The sequence below is a fragment of the Balaenoptera musculus genome, chromosome 6 (assembly GCF_009873245.2).
Source record: "Balaenoptera musculus isolate JJ_BM4_2016_0621 chromosome 6, mBalMus1.pri.v3, whole genome shotgun sequence".
In the NCBI taxonomy this organism is placed as follows: Eukaryota; Metazoa; Chordata; class Mammalia; order Artiodactyla; family Balaenopteridae; genus Balaenoptera; species Balaenoptera musculus.
The window spans coordinates 16036695-16053609 of NC_045790.1; the positions used below are offsets into that span (position 1 = coordinate 16036695).

General features: G+C 56.2%; 2 protein-coding genes across 4 annotated transcripts in view; both read right to left on the reverse strand.

Moving 5' to 3' along the window:
- The window catches only part of BMP1 (bone morphogenetic protein 1), a 40084-nt gene extending 27169 nt beyond the window's left edge, over positions 1 to 12915 (reverse strand). Inside the window, exons 1-6 of one of the 2 annotated variants that reach the window (XM_036855349.1) lie at positions 12728 to 12914; positions 5503 to 5616; positions 2764 to 2928; positions 2457 to 2574; positions 1976 to 2154; positions 1148 to 1253 (exon numbers count right to left, since the gene is read on the reverse strand). In XM_036855349.1, coding sequence (XP_036711244.1) covers positions 1148 to 1253; positions 1976 to 2154; positions 2457 to 2574; positions 2764 to 2928; positions 5503 to 5616; positions 12728 to 12881 — 836 coding nt within the window. In that variant the 5' untranslated portion in view covers positions 12882 to 12914. Of the gene's footprint in view, positions 1 to 1147; positions 1254 to 1975; positions 2155 to 2456; positions 2575 to 2763; positions 2929 to 5502; positions 5617 to 12727 lie in introns of both variants that reach the window. The other variant, XM_036855350.1, reaches the window with a different exon arrangement.
- Positions 12916 to 13757: 842 nt separating this feature from the next.
- On the reverse strand, positions 13758 to 16450 carry SFTPC (surfactant protein C). 2 transcript variants are annotated; one of them, XM_036855660.1, is made up of 6 exons: positions 16344 to 16450; positions 15455 to 15613; positions 14989 to 15111; positions 14650 to 14760; positions 14152 to 14299; positions 13758 to 13962 (listed from the first exon to the last, which is right to left on the reverse strand). In XM_036855660.1, the coding sequence occupies exons 1-5, from the start codon at positions 16383 to 16385 to the stop codon at positions 14162 to 14164; spliced, it is 573 nt and encodes a 190-aa protein (XP_036711555.1). In that variant the 5' UTR covers positions 16386 to 16450; the 3' UTR covers positions 13758 to 13962; positions 14152 to 14161. The 2 variants fall into 2 exon arrangements, with proteins under 2 accessions (XP_036711555.1, XP_036711554.1); XM_036855659.1 differs by lacking the exon at positions 14152 to 14299.
- Between the last annotated feature and the right edge of the window lie 465 nt (positions 16451 to 16915).

Consider the following 16915-nt stretch of genomic DNA (forward strand, 5'->3'; position numbering starts at 1 on the left):
TCCCTGTGCTGATTCAGCCCTGACTACACCTCTCCCAGGACTACCCAGGGCCAACACTTCGCCCTGCTGGCACGGGCTACTCCTGATGGCACCTGGGACAAGGCCAAAGGGCAGGCTCCACCGTGGCCAGACCAGACCCCAGGGACAGCCCCGCTAGCTTCTGATCCATCAGTGTCCCCCGTCCCCTCAGTTCCTGCCTGCTAGGTCCTGGATGTTTCAATCCGGGAGGAGCAGAAGGAAGGGGGAGCAGGCATCCCTCCACCTCCCCAGGGCCCCTGACTCACACCCAGCCGGGCAGAACTCAGCAGGAGGTGGGGTGGGATGTGGTGGGAAATGTACAGGGGGTGGTCTGTGGGTGTGGCGGGTGGGATGACCTCACCACCCTTCCTTGGTCTCTGTTCCCTCAGGTCTGGAGGCAGGAAGAGTGGGTCTAGAAGGAGCGTCTGAGGAGAGGGGGAGGGCCAGGGTCTGGGAGAGCAGAGACAGAGGATGAGGACAGAGCCAGGCATGGGAAAGGCCAGGAGGGGGTGCGAGTTGGGGTGCAGGGGGCTTGGGGGGGAGGCTGAGGAGGAGGAGGGGCTGTTTCCCACACTCTGCTAAGGAGAAGCTGGGACGGGGAGGCTGGGCCACTACCTCTGGGGGCTCTGGCTGTGATTTCTGGGAACCTAGGCCCAGGATAAAGAGTAGGTGTACATGTGCTCGTGAGCTGGGGAGGAGGGTTGGTCTAGGGCAGAAGCCAGACTTTGTGCCAATCAGCCAATTACAAAAAGGCAGACCCATCAGAAAGACATGCCCCCTTTGGCTGAGGGTTGAGGGAAAAGCTCAGCTCCTTCGGGCGGATACGGTTCCGGGGCCACAGCACACCACGCGGCTGCACAGCGGCTGGGTTTCAGCCTCCCGGGCCAGGTGTGCCCAGTACTAGGTGAAGAACCCAGGCTCTGTGAGTCCCGGCCCTGCCATGGACCCACCACGGAAGAGGACAGCAGGGCAGGCAGCACCCACGGGTCCTCTGCCTGGGGGCCGCAGCCACCCAGAGGCCCACCCTTGTCCTCGCCAACGACCCCAGCAGGGCAGGCTAGTTCAAAGCGGGAGGCCTACGGAGGGCAGGGCCGGGCTGCCCCAGAAGAGGCTGGGCCCCATCTCTCACCTGGAGAATGTGTTCCGGGCATAGTGCATGATACTGTCAAAATCATAGGTCTCCCCCAGGGATTCCACCTCCTGGACCTCCATCTTCAGGAAGTTATACTCCTGCCCTGCGAAGACCAGGAAAAGGGTGTGGGGAGGTGGGAGCGGGCGGGTCTGTGCGGGATGCAGTGCTACCTTTTCAGGGTGGGGAACGGGGTCCTCCCTGCACTTGAGAGGTGCCCCCCTACCTGAGGGTCTGGGCAGCTGCCAAGGGAAGCCTGGGGGAGGGGCGGGTCTCTAGAAGAGTCTGTCCAGCAGGGGGGGTGGGTGGCTCAAGGGAAGATGGGAAGGAGGTGCCCATTTCTAGAACCACAGGGAGATGAGAGCAGTGAAGAGTGGAGGAGGCCTGGGGAGAAAGGGAGGAAGCAGGAAGGGAGGGAAGAAAGAGAGCACAGTGGGGAGAAAGGAGAGAGGAAAAAACCCTTAGAGGACAGCATAGGCAGAGGGCAGGAGACTGGGTAAAATGAAGAGAAAGGCTGAGGCAGCATGGGGGATGGGCCGACCCCTTCCCACCCGCCACCCTAAAGGCCAGGTGGGTTCTGGCTGCTCGAGACAGCCCCTGCGTGCAGGACCTGGACCTGTCCTGGCCCCCCGTCTGGCAACTGATTTGCAGTCCCTGAGCTGCTACTGACCCGGAGGAGAGGCTGTAGGGGAAGGGTCTGGACCCCAGGCAGGGCTGTGACTGCCCAGCTGGCTGGGACTATAATGCTGAGTTTACCAAAGGTGATGGCTTGAGGGAGCAGCTCCCACCCTGACCAGGAGCCCTGGAGGGGCAGGCAGAGGTGCGTACCTGGCTGGATGTTCTCGCGCACGATGGAGACGTGGCGGTCTCGGTCGGGCCGCGTGTGTTCGTGCCAGAAGCCGATGACGTGACCCAGTTCATGGACCACGATGCCGAACTTGTCACAGTTCTTGCCGATGGAGATGGCCTGGGGGCCCCCACCACGGCGGCCCACGTAGGAGCAGCACCTGGAGGGCGGGGCCAGCTCAGGGGGGCGGTCCCGAGCTGGGGGAGTGCATCCACTCAGGGGTCGGGTGTGGCTGCCAGGGGGGCCAGGGAGCGGAGGGGTTGGGGAGGGACCCGAGTGCGGGATGCCCGGACTGTGTGCTGGGGTCTGAGCCACATCCGGGGCAGCTCCTGGGGAGATGCCCCATGGCGGGAGGGGACAGATGACGCAGGGCCGTGCCCAGATGGGACAGCTGCAGTGCTCAGGACAGAACGTGGGTTGGGGCGACGGCCGAGGGTACAGTGCTCAGGGGCCCCTGCTCACCCGCAGGGTCGATAGGTGAACACAATATAGCTGTCCTCGTCTGTGCGCTCCAGGAAGGTGACACAGGTGTGCTTCTCCCAGTGCCTCATGGCCTGCCGGAAGACTGCCCTCTGGCTGCCTGCCAGGACAAGGGAGGCCAGGCTGTCACAGCTGTCCAGGTGGGCCCACTTCCACCCATTGCTAAAGAGTCAGCCATTCACTGGACAGACAGGCAGAAGGTACCACTCACACCATCATGCGCGACAGGGCTGTCCTGAGGCCAGGCCAGGGCGCAGGCTGCTTCCCACACGCCCGACATCATGCTCACCAGTGAAATTTCCCCCAATGACAAAGGGGATGACCCCATCGGGCCACACGCGCTCTGGTCTAGACGTTGCTGCCCTCCGGCTCCGGGACCTGCTTCTCCATCTCCCGTGACTTCTCCTCTGCGGCTGCCCACTAGTGCTCTGACAGTTGAGGGTGGAAGAGTTTCCTGAAATTGAAAGAAGAAGGCATTTGGTCGCAAGGGAAAGAAGAGCAAGAAGAAGCAAATTACAACCGATCCTCATTATCTAGGGATTCCGTATTTGCCCGCTCAGTAAAATTTCTTTGTAACCCCCAAATCAATACCCTCAGCTCTTTCATGGTCACTTGCTGTCATGCACAGAGCAGTGAAAAATTTAAGTCACCCAACAGGCATGATCCCAGCTGAGCCTGAACAAGGCAACAGGCTGCCTTCTTGTTTCAGCTTATACTGTAAATATCTTTTTCACAATCTATTTAATGCAACATTTTTTGCATTTTGTGCTTTTTCTTGGTGAGTTTGCTGTTTAAAGTGACCCTCCCCTTACCCCCCTGTAGTGCTGAAGAGCTGTCTAGTGTTCCCAAGTGCAAGAGGGCTGGGATGTACCTTATGGAGAAAATACCTGGGTTAGAGAAGCTTTGTTCAGGCATGAGTTACAGTGCTGTTGGCCATGAGTTCAACGTTAATGAATCAATGCTATATTAATTAAGGTGTCTTTAAATAGAAACACACATAAGACTGGGTTACGTATTAATGAGTTGATGAAAACGTGACCAGAGGCTTGCAGGAACCTAACCCTGTATTTCTCCTAGGAGTAATGGCACAGAATTTGCTAATTCAGTGTTCGCAGTGACTTTATGGAATAACTGTAAGGTTATTCTATAACTCTATTCATAACTACCATGAACAGAGAGAACTGACTGTCAGTGAAAAAGAGAACAGCGGTGTACTCGTTTCCCCAGACCTGCAGGGGACCCGAGACTAGGAAACAGTCCCGTCTCAGCCAATAAACCTTCATATTTGTGGAGCATACAGAACTTGATGTCCTCTTTAAGTATTCCCAAGTACGTGTCCTCATTTGACACAGTAGCTCTCTGGATGGACTGGGCCAGCGTCGCTATCTACATTTGACAGATGAGGAAACTAAAGCCCAAGATTTGCGCAAAGTCAGATGGTGGGTTAGTGGCAAGTCCAAGTTATCCAAATCTCCATTCTGCTTTCCTCTTGTCCCGTGTCTACTAATCCCCACTAAGGTCAAGTAAGCCTTGCTAGTTACCAGGCTACCAGGTCACCCTCCAAGGCCAGCTGCTCTCTGGGGTAGTTTGACCTTTACTCCATGGCCTGCCTATGCCAGGATCCTCCCTCCTGCCAGACAGGACAACTGCCTGGCACCACCAGAGTGTGCCCAGAACAGGTCCCAGGTGAGAATCCCCCACTTGGGCAATGGGAGGGTTACCTGTGAGCAGGACCACGTTCCAGAGCGGTGAGAAGGCTGGACAGAACCAAGACAGCCCAGGCCCTCAACCCTCCCATTCCCTCACCCATTCACAAGTGCCAGGCTCGTTGGGGGTTGGGGGGGAATTGGACCCACCCCTGACCTTGAAGAGCTTTGAGTCCAGCTGGGGAGAGAGACATAGAAACAAATCATTGCAGTGTGGTGCGACTTGTGAGATGCTATCAGTGTAAGCCCAGAGGAAAGAGCACAGCAAATGGTGGCATGGTCAGGACTCGGGGATGATCAGGGAAGATTTTACAAGAGAAGCTCTTGAGATGGGCTTTAAAGGATGCGTAGAGGCTTGCAAAGCGGGAGCAGGAGAGGGAGCCAGGAGGGACGGTGATGTGGAGCAAAGAGCCTGAGATTTGGAGAAGCCTTGGGCTCCTGTCCCAGTTTCACCACTGACTAGCTTTGGGACCTTGAGCAAGTCACATTACCTCTGTGACTCTTAGTTTCTGTACAGATGGTCTCTGACTTAACGATGGTTCTACTTGCAACGTTTTGATAGTACGAAAGTGATAACACACTCAGTAGAAACCGTACTTCGAATTTTGAATTTCCTGGGCTAGTGATAGGCAGTGTGATCCTCTCTTGAGATGCTGGGCAGCGGCAGCGAGCCGCAGCTCCCCGCCAGCCACACCATCACGACGGGAAGCAGCCCGTACGCTCACAACCATTCTGTACCCAGACCACCGTTCTGTTTTTCGCTTTCAGGACAGTATTCAATAACTACGTGAGGGATTCACCATTTTATTATAAAATGGGCTTTGTGGCAGAAGATTTTGCCCAACGGTAGGCTAGTGTAAGTGTTCTGAGCACCTTTAAGGTAGCCTGGGCTGAGCTATGATGTTCAGTAGATTAGGTGTATTGAATGCATTTTCGACTTAAGATATTTTCAACTTCTGATGGGTTTATCAGGATGTTAACACCACCATAAGTTGAGGAAGATCTGTGTCTGTAAAGTGGGAGTTGTCCTGACCTACCTGTGAAGGTGACTGGGGACAGTCAAGTTAGACAATGTCTTTGAAAGTACTTTGTAAACTGGAAGCAAAAAGCAATGTGGGTGCTTAGCTTCTGGGTATGTCTACACTTGCCACTGCTCTGGGGAAGGGATAAAGATATCCCAAGGGAAGACAAGCCCTTATGCTGGGTTCAGGCTCATGGCCTCTGTCCTGGGAGGGCCTGGCTGGGAACAGGGAGGTTCCTTGTTTTTCCAATTCTGGAACCCATTTCCGAGACAGAGAGGGGCCAGCCCGTACTGGGTGTACCTGCGGCTTTGATGGAAGGCCTGCGGGTTGCACGCTGCCTGAGATCCGCAGCCTGCTGCGCCTGGAAGGCCCTCAAGTCCTCCTCATCAAGGGCGATGTCCCCAAGGAAGGCAGCTGGAGAGAGAAGAAGCCGGGGCGAGTCAGTCCCCCTACCCAGCACTGAAAGCCCAGCCCTGTGGGCACAGCCCCTGGCCCCAGCAACTGTAATCCTCAAGTGCCTTCTGAGGAAGGGGAAGGGACATGGGGGCTTTGAGGATCTCTTGGGAAACTCATGATCATTTTTCAGCTGGAATCTCAGCAAAGCGGATGCCCACCCCCACCAGACTGTTAGCTCCTCAAAGCCACAGTCGTGTCATTTGTTCCATCATTCTTTAGCAAATGCTTAGTAAGCACCTACTGTGGGCCGGCGCTACTCCAGTGATTAGCAAGACAGAAGAGGTCCCTGCTCGCAGGAAACTGACCTTCAAAGAAACACAAGTAAACAAATACGGAGCTCGAGAATTCCAGGAAGGGATGGGTGCTACCAAGAAAATGAAAGGGGATGAGAGGACAGAGTGTCTACTTCGGGGGCCCATAACCTTAGCTTTGTGCTGAGCATATGGAATTCACTCAACAAATGCCATTTCAATTACACTGAGGGGAGCGTATATTGAGGGGAGCCAGGACACCTGATGGGCTTGGAGGAAAAGCTTTAATAGTTCTCAAGTGATTCATATTCTGAGTCTCAGAGTCCCCTCTCTGGAGGAAGAAAGGCCTGGGGGAAAAGAACCCATCTAACGGGACATTTTGATTTCTGGAGCTGGGGGCTGAGGTTTCCAGAGGGATGGGTTAAGCAGTCTATCTGCTTTTTGAGAAACAGAGGCCCTGGAGCTGAGCGCTTTGGAAGGAGCTCAGATGCAAGCTTCATGCTGGGCTGCTGTGGGGGAGGTGAGAGGCTGGGCTGGAGGTGGAGCAGAGAGCAGCCTCCCCCCAGCTCCACCCACAGTGACATCTGCTTCTCATCCCAAGCGCTACACAGGCCTGGTGGGCAGCGTTACACAAATTGTTTTAACCTTGAGGCCTTGCACACAGGTTTCTCCTCCCCAGATGGCCCACTGGGTGGACAGACACACACACACACACACACACACACACACACACACACACACACCCCTACTCATCAACACGGAATCAGACACATGGGCCAGTGTTCCTCCAGACACATGGTGACATCCACAGCCATGCCACCAAAAACAGAGCTATAAAAGTCACAGAGACAACGCTGCATACACAAGCAGCACCCATACCACCCCTTCTGGTGGGAGGCACTCAATAACGTTTGTTCAAGTGAAGGATCACGTCGATATTCTTTGGGCTTGCAAACACGTGCCCCAGACACACACTATTCTATAGATGTGACCTGGAGCTGGATGGGCAGAATGCGGGAGTGACTTTAGCAGTTATCTAGGCCAAATTTCCATTTTACAGATGTGGAAACTGAAGCCCAGAAGGGCAATGATTTAACTGAGACCATGTTGCTAGTCACTACAAAGGCTGGATTTATAACTCACGCCTCCTGATTCCCAGTCCAGCGCTCACTGCACTGAAGTTCATCATCTTGCAAAACCCATATTCTAAATACTCACTCAGACACACACATCCACCAAAAAATACACACATCACAGACAGTCCTAAAACACACATGCAGAAGCTCCAACACACACAAACCCAACTGCAAGTTCCAAGCCCATTAAGCCAGTAATAGTAGCAATAATGATACCTTATGTAAATGTCTGTTGAAATTTATGTGGTGCTTTCCAGTTGACAAAGTGCTTTCATATTAATGAATTCATATTGATGAATTAATTAATCCTGGCCCACCAGGGACATGCCCATTAAGCCAAGCTCCACCCATACACTTGCCTAGGAGTGTCCCATTACAAACTCTTAGATAAGCTAGTGGCTAGATTCAAGCCCACCTCCCTGACTTGAGAGATCAAAACACTTGGATGTGAGAGGGGAAATGCCTTGGCCAAGTTCACCAGCTGGTAGGTGGTCCAGAAGTTCTTCCTCCACACGGGAAAGATTCTCTTATTGAAAACATCACCCTTGGCGGCCTTGGCTCAGCAACTGATGGGATAGCAATACAAGGCGCTTCTCAGCTGACATGCAAGGGTGACCTTAGTAAGGATATGGGATGGGAGGTGCACCCCACGGAGGTGGTGGTGGGTCCTATGTGCCAGTCTTCATATGGGCATTCATGTCCCACATGAATGCTCCCACACCTCTGCTCACTTTGCACCTTTGCACAGACACTGCACCGCCAGGCTCACACAGCCACACCCGCAGACATCACCAAGTACACATGTGGCTGGACATTTAGACTCATCTTCAGACATAGCTGCAAACAGCAAGGTCTTTGGAGTCAGACAGACCTGTCTTTGAATCCCAGCTTGACTACTTCTCACTGACAAGTCATATGAACTCTTCTAAACCTCAATTTTCTCCTATATAAAAAAGGAACAAATAAAAGAATCTGTCTCCCAGGACTACTGCATGAAATAAGGCATGTACATAAAGCATCTAGCACAAAGCCTGGAGCATAGTAAGAAGCCATGGAATGGCCACTGTTAATATCGCCCCAATAGTAGCCCTATAATCTCAAGTTCAGCTCTCTACTTTCAAGGGCACAGAGTTTTCACCCACACTGGCCTCCTGGCTGAGTGAAGCCCCCAGGTGCTCAGAAGCAGAACCTTAAATTCCAAGTACAGAGGCCACAGAACTGTGTTGGCCTGCGGGACCAAGGCGGCGTGGAGGGCAGGGTGAGCGGAAGGCGGGACACGCTCTGGGCTAGCCTAGCCACGGAGCTCACTGCCAGCAGCGCCCTGCGGTGGGAATGTCATGACTGAAGAATGCGTGGGAACTGAGGGGGGAGGGGAGAGATGGGGGTGGGCAGGAGAGCCTGATGGCCAGGACCTGGGCCTGAAAGCCCTGTCCATTTGGGATGCCCTCCGGGGAAGCTAGGGAATCTGGATCCTGGAGAGTCCAGGATGCCCGTCCTTACCAGGAAGGAAGCCCTGGGTCAGGGTCAAGGTCAGGATAGTAGTTGTTTTCAACACGGGATCAAAAGTTTTTGTTTTGTTTTCCGGCTGTAAACCAGCCAGGAGCACTTATGGCTGCTCCATAGCCAGTTCCCCCCCACCACACACACACACACACACACACCCACCCGCCCCCCAGCAGGAGAGGAAAGAAGAGAGTAAGTACCGCATCCTTCAGGTCGGCCGCCTCACTGCAGTCTCCTCCCCTTTTACGGGGAGGGAGAGGAGCCTGGCTGGTGTGATGGAGCCCCAAAGCCATGTGTACCAGGCATACTACGCATGTCCCATTACACAGATGCAAGCTTCTTGCTGGGGGAGGACATGCTTAAGCTCCTGCGAGTGTTTGCGTGTACTCAATCACAGGTGTACATTTACACACAGGTGCACATTTGCACACGCACTTACATGTACTCAGGAGTACCAACATGCACAGTTGAACAGACTTGCCCATAAAGCAGGGGCACACCCACAAACGTGCAAAAAACACACTCTTCACTACTTCCCTGTGCAAGCCCTAGTGTTTTCAAACACACAAAGAACTGCACGTGCATACCCCATTTCACAGGCTACACCCCCAGAAGGAGAGGGGCACCTTTAGAAATGGAGAGGGGAGAGGAGAGAGAGAGAGATTAGCCGATTCCCCTAGCTCTCCTTAGGAGGTAAGCTTTAGTGGCCTGAGGAGTGATACGTTCTACTCCCTCCCCTCCCCCAATATCTTCTCCCAAAATCCCTGGAGAAACTAGAATTTTTGAGAGTTCCTTCTTCTGGGGGAGTCCCATCGGTCCCCCTCCATCTGGAGCCCAGGGAGATTGTAAGACTTTTCCTGCTCCCTTGGGGCACCTAAAAGAGAAGGTGACTCATGGAGCAGGGGTATAGGTGGGTGGGTGACTCATTCAGCGTGTCTGGAGGGGGAATGTGGTCTGGCAAGAGAATGAATTGTTTCTCAACCTCTGGAGCTGATAACCTACTCCTCTGAGGCCCCCTGAAGTCCAAACCTGGGCTACAAAGCCCCTGGGATGGGGATGCTGACAAGGGCTGGTGAGCTACTGGCCCACCTCACCTCCCCAAAGCAGACCTCTGAGCTGCCAGCTGAGGCTGAAGTAAGGTCCTTGCTGGCTCAGGAGAATCCCTGTGGGCTTCTCTGCTGATGGGAGCAGCTGTGTCCCAATTCCTGCCTCTAAGGTCCCTCCCAGAGTCCTGAGTCATCTGGGGCAGCCAAATGGAACTGGGAATCTTAGGGAAGGATTCCCTTGATGGTTTGGCATCCCAACGTACAAGAAATCAGGGCTGACTCGCAATCTCCCTGGGAGAGAGGGAGAGGGCTTGGTGGAACCAGCTCTGAGCACACACAAGCCAGCCTGGCTTCCTGCCCATTGTTCTGATCTTGCCCAGAATATCCAGGCACCTCTCCAGGGTATCAAGGGTCTTAATTTTGTCCTTACTGCAACAGTAAACCATCACTCTGATGGTAATAGCAAGAGGTGACCTCAAATGAAGAGGCCCTGCTCTCCTGAGCGATCACAGGTGAGCCAGGGGGTCAATGGGGCTTTCATTCTTGGTCCTCCACGTGCGAGGAGGAGGAGAGGAAGAGGAGAGAGCTGGAGAGCATCAAGCGGGTAGAGGTAGCAGGCACAGCCAGGTGCATCCAAAGGAAGTAAAGCCAGACACGCCTGCTACTGCCACCTCCCGCATCTGGAGGGCAGGGCTCAGAGGGGGCAAGAGGTGAAGGCCGGCAGGAGAGGTTAACACAAACAGAGGAAAGAGCCTGGGGACCTGAGGCCTGAGGGTGTTGGTGTGGCGTCTTAGGAGTCAGGTCGGAGGGAGGCAGGGCTGCACCAGTCACACCCAGGAGGGAAGCCTGGTCTGACCCTGAATCTTGGCCTTGTCAGACCCTCCTGGCCACCCCCAGGCCTGGCCCAGCTCCCCACGAGCCCCACGAGCCCCACGAGCGCCCCGAGCCCCAGTGGAGAACTTTCTCCAGAGTCCTCGTTTGAAGTTCCAGCTCAGCTAGCCCCACCCTTCCATGAAATCTGAGACTGGGGATAGAGCCCTCAGCCTCCCGCTGCTCAAATCCCTCCAATTTCCAACTGGTAGTGAAATACATCAGATTGGCTTCCTACCTATTCTTTAAGACCTTGCCCAGCCCTCCTTCTCCACGAAGACCTCCCCAAACTTCCCAGCTTGCTGTGATCACTGTTTCTCTGCCACCACCACCACCAGGGCTGCAGAGGGGCAAGAGGCTCCTTGAGCCTTTAGGGCTTTCCCTCCTTGGTTTGTGCAGTTGATTATGTCCACGTGTGTCTTGTGCCCCTTTTGGACTGTAAGCTCCTTGAGGGCAGGGGGCATGACTTATAATTCTCTGTATCTCCCACAACATCAAGGCCAGGGCCTGGCACCTCTTAGGCATTTAGTAAATGTAGATCAGTTGAATGAATAAGTGACACAAGGATGGGGTTAGGGAGACACTCCCTTCTCCTGAAAACCAAGCCTATTCCCTCAGAAAAAAATGAAGTCAGAGCGTGAGGCACAGAAAACAGCGGGTAGGCCACCAACATTTATTTAGTGCTTACTGAGTGTTAAGCTCTCATATGCATTTTATATATGTTCTCACATTTAATCCTTACCACCAACTCTACGGAGAATCGGAGAATCGTATTATCAGTTCCATTTTACAGGTGAGAAAAGCAAAGTTCAGAGATGATAATTACCATTCCCAAGACACTTCAGCTAATGAGTTATGGGTCCAGGATTGAGAGCTAGGTCTGCCTGCCTCCAAAGCCCACGCTCTGTCCACTTAGCCTCATGTCCACCCCAAGCCCAGCGAGAAAGATGGAGGCCAATGTCTGGTTTGCTCACAGCCCAGCAGGGGTGGAGGAGGAAGGGCTGGGGGATTGGCTTCTCCTCCTCGCACTGGAAGGACTCTTATTCCTGCAGTTTGCTCTGATCCATCACCCAAAGAGGGATCCCCCGGGTCAGGACCAGAGCAACCTGCCCCCCAACACCTCATGCTCCACACAGGCACTTCTAGAACTCCAGGCACTGTGCCACTGCCCCGGCTCTGGCTATTTGGAGACAGTCTGAAGTCAGAGGCAGGAAGTCGAGGAAAGGTTCTGATATCTAATGCCCTGTGTGTTCTCTTGTCCCAGGCAGCCTGTTCAGGGTCATCCGATCAGGCAAACGGCTGGAGTGCATGACCATCTGGTCACTCTGTGGGGCGGGGTGGGGGGGGAATCCCTCTGGGCCCAGCAGGAGTGAAAGGGTTACATGGGGTCTTTGTGGACAAAGAACACACACACACACACACACACACACACACACTCCGGGGCCCTGACCTGGGCTAATTAGCCTCCAGTGTCTGTGGGACAGAGAGAACTGATATACAGTATCTGAGTTCTCTGTTTTTCCCCTTTCCACCCCACTTGGCCTTAGTAGGGTCCTCTGGCACACGAGCAGAAGTTAAGTCCCTGTCCTGGGCTGGCTTCTCTGACTTTGACAGCTGTCTCCGAGGTCAGAAACCTGCTGCCGCTGGTGGGGAACATGGGATTCCCAGTGGGCATGATCTCAGAGGATCCCTTGAAAAACTTTCTTCTTCCACTTGCTGGGTGGGGGCCTCAGGAGACCTGCTCCTTGGAGATATAGGCCTCCCTGAACCCAGCGGGACAGACGTACAGCCCCAGGGCAGCCTAGACAGACAGGCTGGAAAACACCAGTGTGCTGGAGCCCGGGATGGGGGAGAAGGGAAAAGTGCACACACACACACACACACACACACACACACACACACACACACACACAGAGGAGTTTGGCCGGAAAAGTTTCCAGTAGAAGGAAAAGCCTCCTTGGCAGCAGGTTTCTCCTGGGACCCGGGCAGGAATCCTCTGGGAGAGACCAGAGACAGCCACGGCAGCTCCCACCAACAGCAGCAAAACTTCAGTCCCTAAAAGTCCCCCAAACTTCCCCCTCCCTCTCTCCCTCTTTCTTTTGTTCCCCACTGCATTGCCAACCAGGCAGCTCCCGGCTTCCCACACCGGACTGTCCTCCCCCAACCCCGAACCCTCAGCAGCCCGCGCCTCCCTCCCAGCCCCGGCCCGCCCGCGCCCGGCCCGGGCGCCCCGGGACCGGCCGGTGGGGTGGGGGGCGCCTACCCGCCTTGCAGGGGTCTTTGTAGTTGAGGGGCTCCGCGTCGTCCTCCTCCCCCAGGTCATAGGTGTAGTCGGCCAAGTCGAGCTGCCGGCCCGGGCGCGCGAGCAGCAGCAGCCAGAGCAGCAGCGGCAGCGGCGGGCGGGCCACGCCGGGCATGCTGGCGGGCGCGGCGGCGGCGGGCGCGGTGGCGGCGGCGGCGGCGGCGGGTCGCGCCCGGACGCGGGAGCGGACGAGAGGGGAAGCGGAGGACTGGCGGCGAGGGGAGGGCGCTCCCGGCCGCCCGCTCTCCCCCCGCGCTCTCCCTACCTCTTCCCCTTCCCTCTCCTCGCCCTCCCTCCTTCCTGTCTCCCGCCCCCTCTCCGGCCCGGCTTCTCCGCTCTCCCTTCCCTTCTTTCCGTCTCTTTCCTTCTCTCCCTCCCTCCCTCTCCCCCTCTTTAGGGAAATGAGCTCGCTGGAGGGCGGGTTTTCGCCTGGAGCTCGGCCCCCCTCGGGGCCGGGACCGTGCTCGGCCGGGCCGGGACGCGCGCCAGCCGGAGGCGGGGAGGGTGTAGAGCCGGCCGGCCGGGAGGGGGCTCGGGAGGCGCGGGGCGCGGGGCGGCGGGGCCGGAGAGGGGGCGCCGGGCGCCGGGCCCCGGGGTGTCCGGCCCGGCGCCCCCTCCCGGGCCGCGGAACACACCGTCGGGTCAATCGTGCCGCCTCCGCCTCGCTCCGTCCCCCGATTTTGGGCCGTGTTTCCCCGCCTGCGGCTCTCGCTGTCTGCCTTTCTCGGACCCTCGCGCTCTCCCATCTCGGTCCCTGTCCCTCTAGTTCTGTCCTGTCTCTCGCCGTCTCCGTCTCGCTCCCTCCCTCGGGAGACGCCACTGGAGGGCGCCTGAAGCCCGCGGATTGCTCCCCAGTCCCCTCGCCTCATCACCCTGGGACCGGGGGAGAATGGGAAAACCCGCTTGGCGCGCCCAAGGCCCTAGCCTTCCCCTGGCTGGCCCCCACCAAGAGCGGGACTGAGGCATGTGAGAGGATAGACGAGGTACACCCTTCGTTTTTCAATCAGGCTGCTTTATTCTTTGGTGTAGGAACCCCCTTGGGCCCTAGGAGCTGCTTCTCCTCTGCCCACCTCTCCCCACAGCTCCCATTTCTCCAGGACCAGTCCCAGTGGTATTGGCAGGAGCGGCTTCCTGCCTGTCTGCACAAGACCCTTTGCTCCTGGAGCTTTGCTGTCCCTTTGGGGCTTGCTGAGGCCCTGCGAAGCAAAGGAACACTGTTTATTATGTGAGGGAGAGGGACGTGGGGGGGTCGGTGTCTGTGAACCTTCCCTCCCCTGAGCTCTGTAGGTGACCCCGCCTCCGTGGTTCCCCCAGTTCCTGGTCAGCTGACATGACCATCCTGGGCCACTGTTGCATCCAGTGCCCTGGAGGTCACACCTGCTCACCTGATGGGTCCTAGATGTAGTAGAGGGGCACCTCGCCACACAGGGTGCTCACGGTGCTGCCCAGGAAGGCCAGGTCCCCGGAGGATGCCAAGCCGGCATCACGGCCCTCCTCCTGGCCCAGCTTAGAGGCAGGTACTGAGGACTCGGCCTGGAAAGAGCACCTGATTTGGAGGCTGGGAACTGAGTTTCTGCCTCACCTGCGGCCCTTATTGTGGTACCTCAGGTGTGTCAGGCAATCTCTCTGAGTAAAGAAGGGGCTGTGCTGGAGTCAGAAGCCCCCAGGGGGTGTGTGGGCTCAGCTGAGGCCAGCAGCTTGGCTGTGGGGTGGGGATGGTAAATGGGTAGGAAAGGTTTGGTGCAGGGGAATCCCGGGAGGGCATTCACCTGGCAGTCCACGAGGAACAGCGCTTTACAGGTGACAAAGAACCATCATCTTCAATGCTCCTCATAGCAGCCCTGGGAGGGAGACAGCCCACTCTTTCTTACCCACACACCCACCTGGAAGTTCTGGAATTTTCTAGTGAGAGCCTCAAGACTCGGGATGCTCTGCGGAGCCATCTTCATGACATAGCAGCAGGTTCCCGGGGCTGGCTTGTAGGCAATCAGGAGCTGGGCACAGGAACCCCAGAGTTGGTTCAGGAAGGCGCTGCCTAGCTCGCTCCTAACCCTGGTCCTTGGCCATCTCCCTCTAGGTTGGGGACTGGAGGGAGTCATACTGGAATCTAGGGCTCAGGCAAAAGTGCTGGGGGGGTGGGGAGAGGTGGGCGTGTACGAGTCCACAGCTGGATAGGTCTCGCACAGTCTAGCCCTGGGGTCAAGAGGTCCAGGCATACCCACCCTCTGGTAGTCATATGCCACGATGCCAGTGGAGCCAACGGAGAAGGTGGCAGTAGTTCCCACACGCTCACTCAGGGCCAGGCGTTGCTGGGATTCCGGCCCCGCGATGCTCATCTCTAGGACCTAGGGGAGGGCATAGTGCTGCCTGGCATTCCTCTTTCCCCACTCATCATGCCCACCCTCAGTCCTCTTTACTCAAACGCAATTTTTTCTTCCCTGGGAGCTCAGAGAGGCCGAGTGGAACCAGGTGCTGGAGGGAACAGGTCATCCCACCGTGGGGCAGGGACCTGGTGAAAAAGCCCGGGCCAGGTTTGCCACCCTGTTCCCACCTCTGTCCTTCCATGAGGTGCCACTTGCCTCCTCCCCTCATTCCCCTTGGGCAATTATGCTATCTGCCCACCCCATCCCAGGGCCTTTGTCTGGCCTGACCTGTACCCACTGCCCACCCCATCCCAGGCCTGCTCACCATCTCAGTATGTTTCTGGCTCATGTGAAGACCCATGAGCAGGGCCCCTACAATCACCATGACAACAAGGACCACCACCACGACCACGATCAGAAGGCGTTTGATGTTCACAGGACAGCAGGGGATTTGGAACCGGCCCCCAGGGACTGCTGAGTAGTCCTGACGTGGTGGGGCAGGGAGGGAGACAGGTGTGAGGTCATGAGGATGCCCTTTCTTCTCCCTGCACAACCAGGACACCTTCCCACACTCTCCCGAGGCTGAACAACCAATGCTATGGACATGCAGAGAAGGGCTGAGGAGATCAGAGAAGGCTTCCTGGAGGAGGGGGCCTGGATTCCAACAAACCCATAGATGCTTAGAAGTGAGGTCTGGCTTGGAGAGGCCCAAGAGAGACTGTTTCACCAGTCTCATCTCCTGCTGTTTCCTCCAGACCTCTGGCATCCTAACCATGCCCAGTCCCTCTCTGTCCTGCCCCACCCCCCCATCCATGCCTTTATGCATACTATCCCTTCTTCCTGCAATGCCTTCCTTCTTCTCAACCTGGTGAGCTCTGACTAGTTCCTCTGGAGCCAGCTCAAATGTTATTTTCTCTGCGAAGCTTCCTGTGATCTCCCGAGTAGTGGCTCCTTACCCAGTGCTCTCTACAGCCCTTTCCACTGACCCCTGTGGTGGTTCACGGCCCCTCATATGGGAATTAGTGGCTGACGAGTCTATCTCTCCAAGGGTCTCTGTCTTAGCGGTTGGTGTCCTTATCTTGATTTAGCACAGTCCTAAGTTAGTTGAGTGAATGAATCTGGATGAGGAAACAGGCCCAGAGGTTGGAGGAGGTAGGGCCCACCACACACAGATACACTCCCGCATACATGCGCACACACACGATCAAACTCACCGGCGGGCTCTCCATCAAGACCTCTTTGCTGCCCACATCCATCTCGCGGTAGACACCTTCCCCTCCTCATCTCCAAGTGTGACTAGGGTCTTATATGTGCCAGGAGGGAGAGGGGACAGAGGTGAAAGACCCAGCCCCTGTCTGCCAGCCAAGCCCTCAGCTTTGAAGCCTGTTTGTTCCTGGTCCTCCAGAGCCGAGGCCCCAATAAGCTAGCTGCAAGAGTGCCTAAGGGCCCTTGGCGCCGGAACATGAGTCCTCTTGGCCCCAGCAAGAGCAAAGCTGGGTAAGGTGAGCAAACCTGCCCTTGGGCAATCTACACCTCTCACCGTGGGTGTCTTGCTGGCATGCCTGCCATTCTTGCTGGCACCTGCCCCCGCAGTCCTTTGGCTTTTCCTGTTCTTCTCCCAGGCTGAACCTCTTAGGCAACCAAGGGTCTGACCCAATGGGTCCACCACATTTCCCAACAGAATTTTCCCCTAAGCATAGGGCTGAGCTCCAGGAAGGGGAGCCCCTGTGGACCCGCAGGGACTGTACTAAAAGCACGGGGTGCTTTGGCATCAGAGTGGGCGTTC